The sequence below is a fragment of the Dermacentor variabilis genome, chromosome 11, assembly GCF_050947875.1.
Source record: "Dermacentor variabilis isolate Ectoservices chromosome 11, ASM5094787v1, whole genome shotgun sequence".
Classification (NCBI taxonomy): domain Eukaryota; kingdom Metazoa; phylum Arthropoda; class Arachnida; order Ixodida; family Ixodidae; genus Dermacentor; species Dermacentor variabilis.
In genome coordinates this window covers 103,597,180-103,616,451 of record NC_134578.1, presented here as the reverse complement: position 1 = coordinate 103,616,451, position 19,272 = coordinate 103,597,180, and the positions used below count along the sequence as shown (strand labels likewise).

General features: G+C 50.1%; 1 protein-coding gene across 1 annotated transcript in view; it reads right to left on the bottom strand.

The window, feature by feature from the left end:
• The window catches only part of LOC142563405 (solute carrier family 13 member 1-like), a 52,612-nt gene extending 37,021 nt beyond the window's left edge, over positions 1 to 15,591 (bottom strand). The window contains exons 1-2 of the mRNA XM_075673958.1: positions 15,403 to 15,591; positions 11,643 to 11,792 (exon numbers count right to left, since the gene is read on the bottom strand). Of these exons, the coding sequence (XP_075530073.1) occupies positions 11,643 to 11,792; positions 15,403 to 15,531 (279 nt within the window). The 5' untranslated portion in view covers positions 15,532 to 15,591. The remainder of the gene's footprint in view (positions 1 to 11,642; positions 11,793 to 15,402) is intronic.
• Between the last annotated feature and the right edge of the window lie 3,681 nt (positions 15,592 to 19,272).

Here is a 19,272-nt window from a genome sequence, read left to right as displayed (position 1 = left end):
GTAATCGACGAGGCAGGATCGACTAGAGACAGCGCTCTTGTGTCTGCTTCTTTTTGCGTCCTCGTTCAGTCGCCTTTACACATTATACCATTGCTAATTTAGTTCGTAAGCGAATGTTTGTAAGTTTACATGGCCGATAAAACTTCTATCCTTACTTCGTATAACTATTCACTAATTTGCTATCGCAATTGGTGCTTCGCCTTCCGGATGGAACTGCCACTTTATTTTTTTCTTTGCATTTCTTCAACTGCAGTTCCGCCTACCATGCACCAGTGGGGAAATTCGCTCTTGTGGCGTAATTCCCGTTTACCTGGCGGTATACCCGCTGACGTCGCCGCGTGTGGACTGTTATTGGATGAAAGTAGTACACGCACAAGCCTACGTGTTATCGCTCGTAACCACTGCAGTCACTGTGATAATCTTTGCAGTCTTCTGACAAATACTTCGGTGCTGTATGATTAACGAGAAAATCACAAAAGTCTTCGTGCACCGCCTCAGTAGAGCGAAAGACTTTTAGCTCAATATCTCCCCCGCAAAGCCTTAAAGAACACAAATGCGATGTTGAAGGTTATATTTGGCAAGAACGCGCCTTTTGAGAGCCGAAAAAGAAACCCAACGTCGACGCCGACCCTCATTCGCAAGAAAAATCGCATTACGTGAACGTCACCGAGTAGGTGTGATGATGATGTGATACTTGCAGTGACCCAAGTTGACGTCAAAACAGGTTCATTGAGGAGCAACGGACGCCCGTTGGCTCCTGGAGCACATAGCCAGTGGCAGGGTTTAAGGCCCGACATACCGGAAAACGAATTTTCGTGTGTCTGCTTTTGAGAAAGGTCGCCACTTGTACGAGGCGGGCCACATTTATGCCACCACGTGCTATACGAAGTAGAAAACTAGTACGAATTGCGATACAAAAGCATCCCGACAACAGAGCTCACCGGGGTAAGCTAAGACGTGCAGCTCCAGCATTTATATTTCCTATGTTATTCCCTGTGCACGTTAACATTGTCGCGCACACAATCACGTAAATAGGGGAGGAGCACAAAAAAATCACCGACGATGTTTGAAAAACGTAGAAAATCCATACGATTCGTTATGTATATATGATGGGGCCGCTGGCTGCGTGCCCCTACGTGCCCAGGAACCAACGGGCTTCTGCCGATCATCAATGAACCTTTTTTGGGTCACTGCATGTAGTAGTAGCAGTAGAAACCTTTATTTAAAAAAAAATCACATTCAGGTCCAGTGGGTGGGTCCCTCGGTCCAGGGCCCCACTGGCGATCGCGGCACGCCGGGCTTGGTCGAGAAGGGCCAATTGGTCCTCCCGCACCGTGCTGGATAGCCACACCTCCCACTGCCTACTGTTGGAGTTTTGCCCCATAAGGGGTGATTGGATTTCCTGTGGCCGACTCTGGCACGACCATGTGATATGGTCAAGAGATGGCCGCCCTCCGCACCAAGGGCAAGTGTTGGGATACCGGGTGGGGTGTATGTGGTGTAGTAGGAGTAGGTGTGGGTATGTACGGGTTTGTAGTCGGCGCCAGTCCTGCATTTGCGCTGAGTCCAAGGATGTGTCTGGAAAGCTATACCGTTGCCTCCCTCGTCTCTGTGCCTCCAAGATATCTTTTGCTGTGATCTGAGATTCTACGAGAGTGCGTTCCGTCGCTCGGATGCTATATTCTCGAGCGAGGCGGTCCGCCCTCTCGTTACCCCTCACTCCGGCGTGCGCCGGACACCACGTAATAGAGCGGTGTTCCGTGAGATTTCTTCCTAGGATTTTGATGGTGAGTTTGGGCAGGGTGCCTGCCATGAAAAGGCGACATGCCGACTGCGAGTCGGTTAGTATTAACGCAGAACGTGCTCTATGTATCACAACAACATCACACCCACTCGTTCACGTAGTGCGATTTTTCTTGCAAATGAGGGTCGGCGTCGATGTTGTGGTCTTTGTTTTTCGACTCACAAAAGGCGCGTTATTGCCCAATATGTGAACATCGCGTTTGTGCTCTTTAAGGACTTTGCATGCTAGATATTGCGCTAAAAGGCTATCGCTGCTATCGAAGTGGCGCATGATGACTGTTGTGATTCTCTCGCTAATGATACAATGGCCAAGTATTTCTCAGAAAACCTTCAAGATTGCCAGAGTGACCGTGGTGGATATGAGCGATAACATGTAGGCTTGCGCGTGCATTCTTTGGCTCCAATGGCAGTATGCGTCGCCAAGGCGGAGCTGATGTTGCAAGCGTCAATTACTTGTTTGGCAGGCCGAATTCGGGGTGAAATGAACACTCCAGGAGAAAAACAGAGCGATTTATGTCTGTACGTCAGCTAGCATCAGTCGGCCCATGTGCGTACCAAACCAAAAAAGACATTCATTTGCCCTTGTGTTCCTCCCCGAGTTGCCAGTGAAGTGGTTCTTGTGGGGAAGGAGAAAAGGCAAGCGCTATTTTCTGCAACCCATGCGGGAGCACGACTCAGTGCCAGCAGGGTGGAGGGGATGGGGTTAAAATAGAGAGAGGGTAGGAGGGAGAAAGGTAGAGGGACGTAGAGATGGAAGCAAAGTAGTGGTCGATCAGGAAGCCCGAGGTGGTGGGATGGCCGTTAGGCCATCCGTCTTTGTAGAAATGTCCTGTAGTCTCGCCGAGAGCCCCGACGAGTCGAGGTACTCGACGACACTTAGGAAGGCTGGTAGCTGATTACGAGTGGGGAAGAGGATATCTTCCTGTCGTGAACATGGGAGCCCCAGGCGGTGGAACTCTTGCAGAAGTCAACCGCGGCACGCCTTGTGCCCTTTCCCCAGTTTTTTCCGACATTGCCACAATGCTCGCGGCCACAAATAAAATTGTTAACTGCAGAGCATACGAAAAAACGCGCATGTGCATAGAAATCGAGAGGAGCAGACTAACCCAATGACAGCTGAAGCGACGAAAGCGAAAGCTGGCGCAGCAAATGAAGCGACTAAATGAAAATAAAATAAGACGGCGAAAAAAAAAAAGGCCACAAACAAACTTTATTTCTACGCATAATTGCGTCACTTTAATGATGTGTGGGTTGAAAAGATAAAGCGACATATGCAAGAGTTATCGAATTTTCGTTCGGCTAGCAGTGTCATGGCGATGCTTTATTGACAATACTGAAACTAGCCCCACTGTCCACCCACTGGTGAACATTGGGATCGAACCCCCCTGACGCAGCACACACAGCAGCGCGACGTTCAAACCGCACGCATGCTTCTCTCATGCCGACATCAACTACAGTCGAGCACCTCTTTATAGAACGGAATGACTTGTTTAACGAAGGAATTTCCCTGTCCCTGTTCTTGTGTGAGCTGCACATTGAGCGACGTTTACAACGAAGTGATCGGTATAATGAAGTATTTCAGACGCCCCAAGAACTTCGTCATAAAGGCTCTGTACTTACACTTCTTTGACAGGACCCACATAGCACGAGCTAGAGCCCTAGTGTACGCTGTAGCTTCCATTCTGACACTAGACTTAATGACTTTCTTCCTTGCGTCACGATCGGGAGCGTGTCAGTTTGTCCCATTCTCGCCTCGTGGTAGGTAACGCTTTGGGACACTGTGTTAAACGGCACCCCTACCTTAGGGGTCGGCTCTCATTGCCCAGTCATTTCCCGTATCTGAACGCTACGAAGGTGCTGCGAGACATTCTACTGCCTTCGGGTTCGGTCCAGACTGTGCCGTTCCTTTCTTGAGTAAAGAATTCGCCGTCGATTACGATAGTCTCTGATGCGAAATCTATACGCGATTTGATTTGGCAATATATTGGCTGGCGCGGACAATCTGTCTCATGTGGCCCATTGCAAACGGAGCGAAGTGTGGCGTGAGTGCCTCGCTAATCGAGAGATCGCGAGAGTCAGAGCGTGGGTAACGCGTGGGCGCCATTCACAGCAGCCGCCGCAGAGAGCCCTCCGCTCATGCAGCGCCTTGCTTCCATTTAAGGTATCGGTTGACGCGCTGTGCGCATGCCATCGGTGAACAGACGACAGCGCACTGCTCCGGAGCCATATTGCTACGGAACAATAGACAGTTTTAGTTACACGTACTATCGCGCTCAGTATGAGCTACACCACGCGAGAGCGTGGCCGAGCGCTCTGCAAGGTTGTACAGTGGCGCCGATTGTGCCGTGTTTTCGAGCTATCTGGAGAGGGTGTAGCTGTTCCAGCAAGCGCGCTGGAACCCCTCGTCCCCGTGTATCTGAAGGACACCTTATCTGTTTCTTGTTCACTTTGATTTCGCTGAAGCAGAAACTGCAAGATCATGTAGCACTTTTACCACCGACCAGACGTGGCGTGCGAAGGTTATCAAAGACAGCGCTTTCTTCGTCCAAGAAGGGCTGTGCGTTTAAACATGATTTTAGCACTGATAATGCGCCTCAGCGTCCAGCGTAAAAGTGGAAGCAGCCACGACGTGGGCCATGCATTGTTTTTGACAGAGTGTTAGCATAGCCCTGGTGCTAATGCGGCAACGCGTTGCCATTGCTGCCACCGCCGTTCTCCGTACTATAGCAACATTTCACATTTGGCCGGAGCACCCTACTTTGCTCATTTGCCGCAACTCCTGGGGCCATGCGTCATCTTCATAAACTTCCCACAGTGCGTGATGGCTCCAGAACACACCACCCCTTCTTAAGATGCATTAAATGGTTCCGAAATTTTACAGTGCACTCTCACTAAGGCCCCAAACCCCGATTTCGCCGATCATTACCGGTATTACCAGAATACACTAATTTCCAATCAGCTCATCCAGAGGATACTTTTCCTAGATACATAAACGCAAGGTCATGTGCAGGTTCTTTTTGTCTAGGGTACTTAATTGCCATTCCGAGCAGTCGTGTGGTTTGGTTTGGTTTATGGGGCTTAACGTCCCAAAGCGACTCAGGCTGAGAGATGCCGTAGTCGAGAGCTCTGGAAATTTCGACCACCTGGGGTTCTTTAACGTGCACTGACATGAAAGAGTCGTATGATCAGTCAAAGATATATTCAGCCCGAATAAAAAAAAATTTGGTTCGCACTAAGACAGCTTGCATGCTGTAAATGCTAAAACCTGAGATGAATTAAGAAGTCGATCACTGTTGGACACCCGGGACATTTTGCGAGCTGACGAACGTATTCCTTTTTGTTAATCTGACACACCAGATAACACCCACTGTGCGGACCGACGCGGGCCCGATTACGAAGTTTGGGCGTCGACCTTCGGCTACAGTTATCATTTTCGAAACAGATATCAAAACCAGCCTAAACGAGGGTGAAGCGGAAAGCAAGCAAGTGGAGGTGATGCGAGCTTGCTGGAACAGCCCTCTCCAGATAGCTCGAAAACACGCCACTATCGGGGCCACTGTACAACCATACCGAGCGCACGGCCACGCGCTCGCGCGGCGTAGCTCATACTGAGCGCGATAGTACGTAGAGGCTTTGCGCACGTAGAGCTTCTACGTGTAACCAGTGCGCATGCGTAGAACGTAGCGGCCGCGCGCCGGTCTCACGGACGTACGTGAGATTCAATTCTTTGCGTGCGTTTCTTGCGTACGTAGAGCTTCTACGTGTAACCAGTGCGCATGCGTAGAACGTAGCGGCCGCGCTCTGGTCTCACGGAAGTACGTGAGATTCAATTCTTCGCGTGCGTTTCTTGCCCACGTAAACAGCTTCGCGCGGGAGTTTCGCGAGATCACGAACAAGCGATAGCGGGCCGTGCGCGCGCAGACGGCTTGCATCGAAACACGGCGACAGGATTGAATTAGCTACCGCCGTGTTCACATTTCCCGATAGATGGAGCTACGTGGTCTCTCTTGGCGCGCGTCGCATACGTGTAACTAAAAGCGTTTCAGATGGCGTGCACGTAAGGCACGTAGGCTTCTCACGTTTGCGTACGTGAAGTCCCTACGTACGTGTAACTAAAACTGTCTAATATGTGCGATCACGAAAAGGCGAGCAGTGTGAAGACGACGACGACGATTAGAAGCTAGCGCGGGCTGTTGCCTCTTGGCCAAGCGCAGCGTATTTTCCTGTAAATATACTTGTACATAGCTTTTCGTCTGCGTCTTCCTACGTAACAGTAGAGAGTTTTAGTATAGCGTAAAGCAGCAAACGCAAAGAGTTAGCGTTAGCGTTGCGTGCACCACACTGCGCATGCGCTATACGTAAACGCTGCTGGAGCTCTTACGTACGTACGCTATTTTCAGGATTTAGCGTTGAACGCTAACGCACGCAAGGGGAGCCTTACGTACGGCAAGATGGCGGCGCTAGTCGAAGTGAGAGCAGCCCGCTTCGGATCTATCGAGTCGTCTGCCTGCACTGCTAGGCTCTATCCTTCCCCAATAATGCTCGTGTTCGCCTTAGATTTGTGTGATCATGCTTCGGCAGCGGCGCACAAGTGACAAATGGGCGTTGTTTGCGATATACGTCCTCGATTAGCCGAGCAGTAGGCTTAACTAGCGGGTTTGCTCATAGAGTTAGTAGAACAACTCTATGGGTTTGCTAAATGTGTTTGGTGTATCCGCCTCGAGATGGCGCCCAAGTGTATTTCGCTCGTTCGCTTGTTGTACAGCCGCATGTCAAGCCGATGCATGTCACGTTTTACGCGGCAAAACACAGTAGTGTGGTCGGTGCTGTGGTCACAATGAGTGTGCGTTTTACCAACGACGACGACATGAACCTCGTGAAGGAGGTTTTCGCCTTGAACCCATTCGGACGGACGTCAAGGTGGGCGTCCGTTGCGAAAAATTGGGAAAAAGTGGGAAATCCGCTTTCTCGAAGCGAAATTGCCGGGCGAAACTTAATAGCTTCGATGATGAGAGGATCTTGAGGACACGTAGAACCTGCGCGGTCGCTCTCGTTCCCGAAGCATGAGGGCGTCTATGTCATCCCAACTTAAAAAGGACACGTAATATGGGTCCCACAGAACACTCGATCGCGGCTTGCCAAGAATAATGGGTGTGTTTCGCGACTCTCGACAAAACAACGCTCAAACCAAACACCTACATACGTAATTAACGCAGCGACTGTGGCTTTCGATAAGTTTGACTTAGGGACAGACTTTCGGATTCGGCATTGGATAAGCTCGACATTTCGTGTGGATTTGGCTTTTCAGTACTTTGTGTTTTTACATCTAGATGGCGCTGCATTTGTTTGCGTTAACGTTAACGCTTTTCTCCGTTCCGCTATTCTAAAACACTACCTTGTGCCGCGCAGTGCAGTCTTTCTTTGCGTTAGCGTTGCGTCGCACGCTAACGCTAACGCAAGGATTTTACGCTATACTAAAACTCTCTAATATCGTCGCCATAATGGCCGTCTTGCGCGGCGGCACGCTTCACTTCTCATGCTTTCGCCAAGCCTCTGCCTCATGGTTCCGCTGCACCCTCCTCCTCCGCTTTCCTCCTCGCGCTCTTATCGCTATCGATGTTTTTCATGCCCCGCAGCGCTCCGCGTTCGCTCTTTTATCCTTCGCTGCGTTCATTTGCTTGGTTATGCCGGCGGTCAACGCAGGATCGTGTGCCCAAGAGTTGCGCTCTAATAATAGGGACAAAAAAAGGAGATGTAGGTCTCCCTTACTTTCTTTTTTTGTTGTTTCTTGAGTCGCTTCGCCGATGTCACAGGTGTCGGTACGTCCCCGTTCTCTGTCCGTCGCAATTAAATTTATATTTGCAATACGTCGTCATTCTTAATGTCTTAGAAATTAGCCCGACCTTCAGTGACGTTCGATTTCACACAGCTTAGCGCGACGAGAGACGCCGGTGCGTTTGCATTCGCCGTCGATGCACAGCACACAGTGGTGTACCGGAAGCAACTAGAATTGAAAGCGCGAGGACTAAAAATATACCCTGAAAGCAAGACTGATGCACTGATAAGACGGCAAAATGGCCATTAAAAACCTGAGTGTTCGCCTTCGTAGTCAAAGCTCCGGAGCCGTTACAGCTGCGAAGGCGAAGATAGGCAATTCCCATGGGACACGAAGCACTAGCGTATGAACGTCTCCTTTATTAATGTTGCAACCACTAGACCATAGCAAAGCAGCGTTGAAAACGTAGAGTGCTCAGCGATTGAAACGCAATATTCTGAGTGCGCGACTGCCACCGCCTTCCTTTCTGCGCCGCAGGTAACGTCTAGGTGATTGCCGCGGGACCAAATGCAGTCACAATGCGTCACAAAGGTTCTCGCTCTCGCTGTATACCACGATGAATCAACTCGGTGTCCCCAGCGCATACAGTCAGTGCAATAAGCGCCGGCGACAATGCGCTTCGAGTATTGGGTCTCAATTGACGAACACTGTACGCACTGTTGCCTTCGGAGAGCGCGTTTCCAGCCTTTCCGCCGTTCCATCTGGTGAGGTCGTGATGAGAAACAACTGAAGTGAATCGGCACCAGGCGCGGGACGAGTGTGAACCAGTGGCGCCTTCATGCGGCGGCGCCACGAATGTAATGGCATGTGACGGCCGTGCCGGACTCACCACGCGCTGCCGCCTGCTACGTTGATTTACCATGTTCCGTCGTTGATATCTGTTTCGCGTTGACGAAATGCCACGTGGAACCAAATCTGATCTGACGTGCGTTTTTGGGTGCACGAACCGTTACTGAAACATGACTGAAGCCGGTTAGGCCATTCTTCCGAATCGTTTCTCATCGTACGTGGCCTCACCAGATTGAACGGTGGAAAGACAGGATACGCGCGGTCTGTAGGCCAGTACATAGAATGCTCGGCTATTGAGACGCGAAGCGCATGGTTGCCTGCGGTTTTTTTTTTTTTTGCACCGACTGTATGCGCTAGTGACACCGAGCTGCTGCATCGTGGTATACAGTGAGAGCGAGAACCTTTGTGACGCATTCTGACTGCATTTGGTGCCATGGCAATCACCGTGGTGCCTATAGGAAGCGCCTAAATAGGGCAGCTTCAGTTTTACTGTGCACATTGTAGTAAAGCTAGTCCTTACTATACGTAGGATCTCGGAAAATGGGTTAAATATGGATCAAGCAGGTAATGATGCTGATGATGAACTTAAAGCCTGCACTTTCGTATATATGCGTTGCGAACATTTATTATTCTTTTTTCACTTTCTTCCTTGAGGTGCAAGAACATTCGCTATGCAAAAACAAAGGCAAAGGAGCCGAACATTGACGAACAGCTCATGTAGAAAAGATAACTTTTCGTTGCCTGAGTAGGAGACATGCTAAAGGACATGTATTAAACCGAAGTGACAGGCAGACAGTCTGCAACGACAGCTACTGCGTATTAAAAAACACGGCTTGGTCGTGACTCAAATAGATTTTCTCTTACCTGCAGGCACGTACCCAAGGGAGGGGGGGGCACCTCGAAGTTAAGTGGCAACCCCCCCCCCCCCTTCAACGCCCCGCCCGCGCCACCACTCCTCACACACATTCCTTAAGCTCCGCCAAATCAAAGTTGAGACTTGACAGCTATTAGGCGGTCCACATTTTGCTGCCTTTCTCACTCCTTTTGGATGGCGGTAGTTATCGGCATCTCCTGGGATGTCAAGGCCAGTTTTCTCATCGATTCGGTGCCCGCGCGATTAAGTCGAAATGCATTCAGTTGTCACCATCTGTTCAATGGCCACGCACATCGCTGTTGCTTCGTTAGTGCACCCTTCTTTGTTTTAACTGATCCAGGGACCAGGAAAGGGATTCGGTTCCTGGTCAGCTGGTCTGTATGGGTGTGGAACGAGTTGCGGCGGGAGAAAACACCAGCTGCGTTTAACTTTTCCTTTCGCTTCATTATTTCCTCGAGCAACGGCTCGCCGCGACGCTGGCAGATCCTCGGAACCGTACACCCGCGATATGGGTTAGATAAGGTGGAAAATAAGGCGAGGCAGCGTCCATCATCAAACCATGCAATAACCTTTAAACCTATAGGCAACATTACTGTCACCCGTTACCTAGTCTGGTTTTCCCTAATTGTACAGTACTTTTCGTGCAAAATTGGCAAGTGGAAACAGGAGTCTCAAGGAGTTGCGAAATTAAGTGATCTGCTAAGGGAGAGAGCCAAGGCAACAGCCAAACAGGAAGGATAAGCGAAAAGTAACAAATTTAACCATTGTTTATGAAAATATTTATGGATCAACATCTATTTCTTTAGAAAGCAACTAGAGAAAACGGCGCCGGAAGTGAGAATACTTCCGTGTACTTTGAATGACGCTTCTGCACTCATCAGTTGAGCCGCCTGACGTAGCCACTTCTCTGCTGTGCTTATGTATAGGTGTTTTTCTAACCTTGGATCCGCGGTGGGCGCAGTACTTCTAGAACCGCCGCGTCCTACCCTGTACGCGGTTGTGCGGGACTGGCGGTCATGCATCGTTACTCAACTTCCCAAATAACAATATGATGAAGCAAGGTTTGGGTACGAGCTAGTTGGTATTCCATGGTATCAATCGTCACTTACAGCGCATACATAGACGAGGTCTTCGTCGTCCTTTTTGTCCCTCGTCCATGTATGCGCTCTTAGTGACGATTGATAACAATATGAGTCGGTTTGGGCACTTAACTTGGTGGATCAGTAAACTAGGGGTCCGAAAGAACTGTGATTGTTCCGCAAATAAATATTTCTCTGTAATTCTTCCAGAGCTAATTCAAGAAACGCGACTATAGTCGGATGCAACTTAAATCTGCAGTGAAGCCCCGCCCACGCCCTCATAACCGCCAGCCACTGTTCCTCCGCGAGGCTGCAAATAATTCGTACTTCAAACTTTTCCTGTTACCCAAATAAGGCCGTAACTACAAAAAATAAAATTATTAGCGCGTAATGTTATACGTTTCACCTCGCCTATTATAGTGGAATGGCGAAAGCCCAATTCTTTATTCAACTTAAATAAAATGCTTGCTTCGCTGCAACTCTTTATTGTAATGTTTCACTTCAGTCGGAAGTGAAGTTTCATGAGTAAAACGGGTGCAGCAGTGAAATGAACTGTACCGCAGACTTTTGAAGAGTGAAACGCTCAGACTCCATACACTTTGTACATGTCTGTTGCACACCTCATTGCTTCCGCCGATGATAGGGCTCTTCAAGAACAGCAGACGCTCCGGAGGTATCAAGTACGACGCTATTTTGAAAAGGACGCATGGCGACGATTTTGTTTGCTTCTGTGATTGTCTCGCGGAGTAACACAACCCCACGCGGTCCGTGTGCCTTCGTTACCAACTACTGCTTTCTTTAAGTTGTATTCTACTATGGTAATCTTTATTTTACGCTTATTTTCTGCATGAGTCCATCTGACGTGGTTTCTTGTTCGCCAAGTAAAGGAGAGGTGTATGTCACAGGCGTACCTGTGAGATACGCCTTATTTCATTTATCTTTTGCGAGTTTACGCACCTTTATGGCGAATGGTGGGCGTTATTCACATCTGTACTAGTAAAGGTACAACCCCGCCCCTCATTTGCATAAATAAGTTACCTTGGGTTGCCCCCCTTTCCCCCCTGAAGAAAAATCCTGGGTAAGTGCCTGCTTAGCTTTCACAATTTATGCGCCGTGGCGCTTGCCGCTCACAAAGATGCTATTTCTACGGATACAACCGATTCGGCCACGTAGCAAAATTACCAGGTCACCAAGTCACATGCGCCTCCAGGTGTATCAACATGCTTTGTCTCGTCGGGTGGTCCTGGCGGTTTCCACTCACCCCAAAGTAGATGGCGCACACTTCCTCGGTGGACATGGGTCCCAGAATGGGCACCAGGAACACTGGCAGCAGGGCACTGATCGCGGCCGGAATCTCGTTGACCAGCAAAAAGCAGTTGAGCACGCAGATCTCGAACACGCACCGGAGCTGCTGCTTGGTCCGAAGACAGGACGGGCATGGTGGACGAAAGCAGTAGAACACGCAAAATAAGGAACCAATCGCAACGAGGTGTCCAGTGACTGTCGCACACGCACATATAAACTTCGAAGGCAGATCAGTTCTGCGGAAGGCCCGCTAGATAAACGAAGACTCACGATTAGGAAAAGTATCGTCTGCCCGAATCTAGCACTAAGCTACAAAGGGAAACAAAAATGCGTTTCTCAGGAAGAAATTTTCGCAGTTCAAGGAAAATTTGTCCTTGTCCTAGGGATCAAAACCGTGACTAACGCCTTTCCGGGGCTGTCGCTCCACCATCTGAGCCAACCAGCAGGCTGGCTTCTCGCAGCTCGAGGGCAAATTGGATCCGGTACCAGCACGGACAATCGACACTGCTAATTTTCCCTTTCATGAAAATTAGGAGGCAGTAAAAAAGGACAGTGCTCGCGCGAAGTACGGGTGGTAAGGTTGTGCGAGTCAGCCGTGGAAATACATGCCGGCATACACGGAACGTCGCTTCGAATCAGCCATTGCGTTTCGTAGGGATATTAGTTGTACTAATTAAAACCTGTCGACGAATCGACGTTGCCGGAGCCAACGTTTCCGCAAGTCGGACGAACTCGTATCTCCTTGTGGAAACGCTGGCTCTGCTTTGGCCACCCATGACCATTTCGCGTCTCCATCATCCTGTTATCATCTGTCTTGTTTAATATCATAGAGCCGTATGGTAGCGCGCCGGTTTATGGCGCTCTTCGGCCAGAACTGGCCCTTTGTGCACGAAACCCCAAGAATCAGTAAAACAAATCAATTGATTTAGCTACTGAGGAATGGCGAAGAGTACGGCTCTCCATCTTATTGCGATAGCAATTATACCGGCACACCAAGTGCATTCGCGCGTTGGCGCCGCAATGCTGTGAAGTTAATGTCGTCGCATGCGCGGCCAGCGTTCGGTGGTTACGAGGTCTTCGGAGAGGCCCTCCGTTTCTTTTTTTCCTTTTCTTTTTCTTTTTTTTAATAGGGGAACTCGCCGCAAGGCATATGTACAAAAAATTACGAAGAGTCGACAAATTAATGCATGCACCCCTGTTTCGTGCAGGCACCCCAGCACCGAATTCCCGCATTAGGTGTCCGTTAACCTACGGGTAAAGTCCTCAGGGAAATTCGGCTTTCGTTTTATGCAACGGGTTAAGTGCTCAGGGACATTCGGCTTCCCCTTGGCTTCCCTAAGCATCTTGTGCCTAACGTTCTTAGCACCTGGACACATCCACAAGAGACGACGACTGTCCGCCTTACAAGCACGTGCCGGGCACTTATGGGCCACCTCGTACAGTTCGCATTTGCATATCCCCAGGCGCAGGTGACAGCCGCTGTCAGGGCCGCCCCGGCTCGAAGCTTCCGAAAAAAACGCGAAGAATGGCGTATTGAGTGACGTTCAGTGCGTCTGGAGGCAAAAAATCGACGAAACCAAGTCGATACGTTCTGCTGAGTCTGCTCTGCCGGAGTCGCGGCACCGTTCTGGCTTTCGGTGCTGGCGTGATCGCTGCGCGCACACACATTTGTGTTTGAGCTGCGGAACTGTGTGCATCCGCTGTCTGGAAGCAACGAATAATAAGCATCGGGCTAAATCTATCTATTACTTTCATTGCATCGCGCCATGTTGCTTCCGAGCTATGTTAGAACACCATGCGATGAACGCCGTGTAGAGAGTCGAAGAAAGTTGTTGCTTTACAATGGCGCACATGAAGCCTCAGTGATTGCCGCAATCCTTATAGTTCTCGCACGACTGGCATCGAAGTTGCTGGGCGAGTTGGTTGGGATCTGAAGAATACATTGTTGCGCCAAAAAAGGAAAATAAAGACTTGAGAAGGAAGAGTACGAAAAGACAGACTGAGCGCTGAACTTCAACTGATTTTATTCTTACAGCGGGGCAGGGAGAATGAACAAATGCGCATGCGTACATCAGTGTTGCCTAGAGCGAATCCAGTGACGTTTTTAACAGTTGCAACTCATTTTCAAACAGAAAAACAGACGTGTCACGTGTATCGAAGCAATGTTAAGCGCTGGAACGGTATTTCTTTCAGTCTTCCCGTCTGATCTCGTCAGCTTCATTCAACTGTGCGGGCGCGTCTTTTTACTTGAGCTAGGAAACTGCAGTTAACGTCTCGAAGGGCAGCGCAAGACGACAAAGACAAAAGACCGCAAACATACAGGACACCGCGTTTCCTGCCTTTCGTCTTCGTCGTCTTGCGCTGCCCCTTCAAGATGTTGACCCAGTACCATCTCGCCCAAATATCGATTCTTCTACTGTAGTTAACGTTCGCACTGGTTCGTGAAGCATCTTGTTTTACATGTAGGCTTATCTAAAACCCCCTAAACTTCGTAATGCAGCGACACTATCCTCCTCCACCTTCACTCCTCCTCCTTTCTCCTCTCCTTCACGCTCCCTCCTCGACCGTGGTGCCGCCTACACTGCTCGAGCGTCGCAACGACGCCAGCATGCGCTCCTTGCCACTCCGTAGACGCTTCTCGAGCAAAAATGGCGCTGATGCAGGGCGCGAGGGCCCACTTGATGCTATTAGACCAATAGCGACGCGGCGTCGGCCAGAGCGCGCGAGAAGGAGGCGGCATTCTTCGAAGCGTGGCACTACTTTACGAAGTTTAAGGGGTTTTAGGCTTGTCGTGTGTCACATATACGGGCCACCGGTATGTTAAATCGCGCAAACTTTTCCTTTGATACCAAGCTAAGGTTAGTGCTTGTGCTAGTCCCACATCACAATGCCTGAAGCTTCTAGTGTGTGACGCGCCCTATAACACACAAAAAGATAACAGACCGGGAAAAGACGCAAAGCTGTGCACTGTATATAACAGCCGTGATTCGCGACGGCGTGCTATACCGCGCCATAAAGCTGCTCCTCATCAAAGACAATGATTTTAACGAGGCATGTAGCATATGCATTGATAGCGCCAGTTGGTCAACGCACTACATCCCGAATGGCAAGTGATAAACCAGACAATGTACAACCGCCGTTAGATATCAGCGGACAAGCGAACGCTCCTGACTCGCGGCCTAATTTTAACAAAGTCGGTTCTAAATAGCAAGCATCCGATGCTTCGAACGGAATATGCATTAGGCCAGCACATTCAAGGTACACCCCAACAGGAAATCTCCTAGAAGGACGGTCTGCTGGCTTAGTTTGTATTCTACGATAACGAAAACTAACGCGACACGCACAGCCCGAAGACGCACGAAACAGGCGCAGATGTGTGCGCTTTTGTCGCACATCCTTCTCGGTACATTCGCGCTATCTTTCGTGACTAAGAAATGTCCAGCAGCCTGCGCAGGACATTTCTAGCGTTAAGGACAGGACGCAGGACATTTCTAGCGTTAAGTATACGACGGAGGCAGTGCATCGGTGACACAGTATACACAAAAGCGATCTCGCCTTCTTATCGCTAGTCTTTGCGGACAGCCTTCAGTCTTCAAGGAGAACCTTCGTAGTCCACGTAAGATAGCGCGCGTATCGGCGGAAACAGCGTCACCTCTGGCGCTACGTGCGTCAGGAGTGACGCGTGCACTTGTGCACCAGGCACTGGAAACACTCACGGGCGACAGGTACACGAAGACGGGCGTGAGAAGCGCCGGCACCACGACGAGCACGATGCGCCTCCAGTGTTCGTGCAGCCAGCGTGGACAGCGTCGCCGATGGGCGAGTGGCGTCGCCTGCGTCGCCATCGCACCCGCAACTTGGCTCGAGGGCGGCCGCGACGACTTGGAACTTCGGGATCCGCTTGCAGTTCGTCGTCAGCTTCTTCTTCTTCGTCCCTCCACCGAAATCGGCGCATACGATATGCCGCGTAGTGGTTGTTATTGTTGTTGTTGGCATGAGTGGACTCGGTTTGCAGACGTGCTCGTGCTCCTATAGATGGGGGTACTGATCTCGTATCCACAATAGAACAAGAAAAAAGGAGGCACCCACTTGTAGCAGCAGTTCTCCTAGATATCATAGGTGATATGACAATGTGCTGCACGAACCCATTCTTGATGCCCTCAATAATTTGGGCATCGGCGGCCGTCCCCATACGTGTGGATTGTAAACTGCTTAGATGGTCGCACAGTCTTCATGTCCAGGAATGACGGTGAAAGGAGAAGGCGCACGTTGTTGTCCGCGAAATGCGTCAAGGGGAAGTGCTCAGCCCGGCCCTTTTTAATGTTGCCCTTTTCGGCCTTGCGGAAATATTTCCTGATACAGTACGCATCAGTACCCACGCCGGCGACATATGCATATGGGCGTCCGGACTCATGCGACCGCAACTTCGTGCAAGATTGCAGCGAGCTGTTTCCTTAAGGCTCACTGACACTAGGCCGACCCGACACCGATTTACGTCTGCCGATTGCGGGCGACAGATTTTTCCTTCGTGTCCGCCCCTCTGTCACGCTGTACCGACGCCAACAATCTGCCGACGTCGGCGGAGGTCTCGGCGTCGGTACAGTGCTACAGAGGCGCCGACACGAAGGTAAAAAACGCTTTCACCGAAAGTCGGCAGACCGAAATCGGTGTCGGGTCGCCCTAGTGTCAGTGAGCTTTTAGCGGCTCGGTACCTGCAGTATCAAGGACTGCAACCGGCCACAGATAAGTGCGCTCCGATAGCGCTCACATGAAAGCTTATGTGTCGGTATCCGATTATTATCAACGGCAATGTGATTCCATATGTGACCCACCATACATACCTGGGCGTTGTCACTGACCGCAGTGTTTTGTGGTAGAAGCATGTGGCAATGCTACAGGCGAATTTAACTGGACTTGCTTAAGTTTTTCGCTTTATAGCCGGTATGAAGCCGGGCCCATCTGTGCATTCGCTACTCCGGGTGTGTCAGGCTCTCTACGTCGGCTATATTCGGTATAGCCTGCCAGTTTTATCAGGTATGAGCCCGTCATGTTTGCCTACGCTGGAAAGTGATCAGGCACAGACAGATGCTGAGAACATGTCTATGGGTTCCCCGGTGCACCTCAATTTATGGTACGATTGAGGAAGCTCGGGTCACCCCTGTGCCTGTCTTTCTGCGGTGCGAACCGCGCTGCGACTATTTCTGTGGATGCTGCGCCGTCATCGAGGCCACCCGTTATCGAAACTTCCCGACATATGGTCGAACTCAACTTTTTGAAGAGTCATTAAATGCCAAAAATCTGCCGTACTGTCATACTTTTACCCTGCTGACCTTCTAAGTACGCCCCTATAGCAAATGTCAAAAATACGGGTACGTCTCTCTATTCCCGGAATTTCCAAAACATTGCGAATCCTACCGTGGGCCTCAGACATCTAAGACTTGAATATGTGTCAAAACAATATCGCTCATAGGTGAACGTATATACAGACGGACCGGTCTCGTCGTATGCGTCAAGTGCGGATTTCGTCGTGTCTGTGCGTCAAGGCATTCGACGGGTTCCCTTGCAAAACAAGACGACACCAACATCCACGGAACTAGTGGCAATCATAGAGGCAGTGCACTATATTTTGCGACAGCCTCCTCAAGTATGGACAGTCTTTAGTGGCGCGAGATCAGTTCTGCAGATACAAGTAGTCGTAATGAAAGAAATCTCTTGCAGAGTGTTGACTAGTCAGACCGCCGAGCTATACACTCTAGCGGTAGAGAACGGCCACTACATTACATTTCAGTTGGTTCCCAGTCACTGTGGTGTACACGGAAACGAATTCGCCGATGCCCAAGCTAAGAAGGCGCTCGAAGAACCAGAGCCACTGCTTGCGATTCTTTCTTCAAGATCGGATGCCAACGGCCTTCTCTCAAGTGTCATCCGAACAGAGACAGAAAAGCACTGGGACAATTCGGATAATCGGCACAGACGACTGGAAATATTGGACCCTACCGTGATATTCAGGCTACCACCCAAAATTAAACGCAGCTGTCCCAGTCTCCTGCTCACACTTAGGCTGGGAGTGGTGTTTAAGTGCGGGTCCGTGGACCTGATGCGATACACGGAGTCTCCAGACTGTGAGCTGTGCAATGTGAAAGAGACTATAAGTCACGTGCTATGTAAGTGCCTTCAGTACTTGAAGAGCGACAAAAGTTGAACAATGTCCTCACAAGCCTCGGCAGACCGGCGCTGTCTGAGGACGTTATTTTAGGCACTTCGTCAGACGATCAAACGAGTTTTAAGGTCATCCAGACCTTACTTGATTATTCAAGAAGCACGGGCCTTGACTGTAGGCTTCAAGCAGTCCAAATTACTTACTATATGCTTTACATCTTTCTTCATCACCGTCACTCCTCATGCGCCTTTTTCTTCCCCCTTTCTTTCCCTCTTCTCATTCCCCCAACGCAGAGTAGCTGGCTACACGAATGTACCTCAGGCCGACATCTATGCCTATCGTATCATTAAAGGGAAGCTGAAGAGCTTCCCAGAAAAAAATGAGTGAAGAGCTGTACGTAATGGTTTTCAGCCCTCCGAATTCGAATCGCGCATCGAAATTGAGCGGAAAAAAGCGCAAACAGATTTTATTGACACGAAAAGTGCAGCAGCAGACTCGGGGCAGCTCGCGCCTCGTTTCCGCCTGTGATTGGTTGGGCGCCTCGTGACGTCAACAATGGCGTTCGTCCTGACCGACTGCTGCCGCCACACATGAAGCACGGGGCAAGGTGGTTTGGCGCTGTGGTTTGGTGAGACGGTAATGGTAAATTGCGAGAGCTTGCGCTTCTGTGATGAGTTCGGCGTTGCTCCTTAAATGTACGTAGCTGGCCTCTCCAAGAAGCAAAAGATGCTGGTAGCAAGCAGTGCTTTCTACGCGAACGAAAGCGAAGTGTTAGCATCTCCTCGTGTTAGAAATGTTCTTTGGTGAGTATGTTCTTTTGCAAATCTGTATACAGCAATCCAGTGAGTTCGTTTCCGGGCAAACAACTGTACTGTTATGTTCCTGCATGCCTCCTCGTGAAACGTAAGTAGGGATGCGATCGTCGGCATTTGTGCGCTGCCCCAAAGCTGTCGGCAATCTACACAGACGATTTACGTGAGGGAAAAGTTTCCCGGCTCTTGCAGCACGTGTAGTGACCTTCATGAGCGCGCTATCCGCACGCTACTCCTAAAACCGGAGCCGTAAAGGCGGCAAATTCCGTCGGCTACATGGGACACGGTTTCTCTCCGTGCGCGAGGGGGAGCGCAGCGTCCTGGCGTGCGCCGGATTTCAAACACATGCAAACTTCACACTTTCACTGCGTTATGGTAGCTGCACGTAGGCTGTTTCACAACACACGTGCGAATAGGAAATTAACCGCGGTTTGCGACGAAACCTGCGCCAAGGGTGGGAGATAAACACGTATCTTCCGTTCAGCGTGCTAACATGAAGGAGCTAGCAGTAAATCAAAATGCAGGTTTAGAAGAGTTCGTGTATTCATAAGGTCTTCCAAGACCAGTTACCATCCGTCCGCCCGCACCCGTCCCGCCTTTCTGCGTTCATTGCC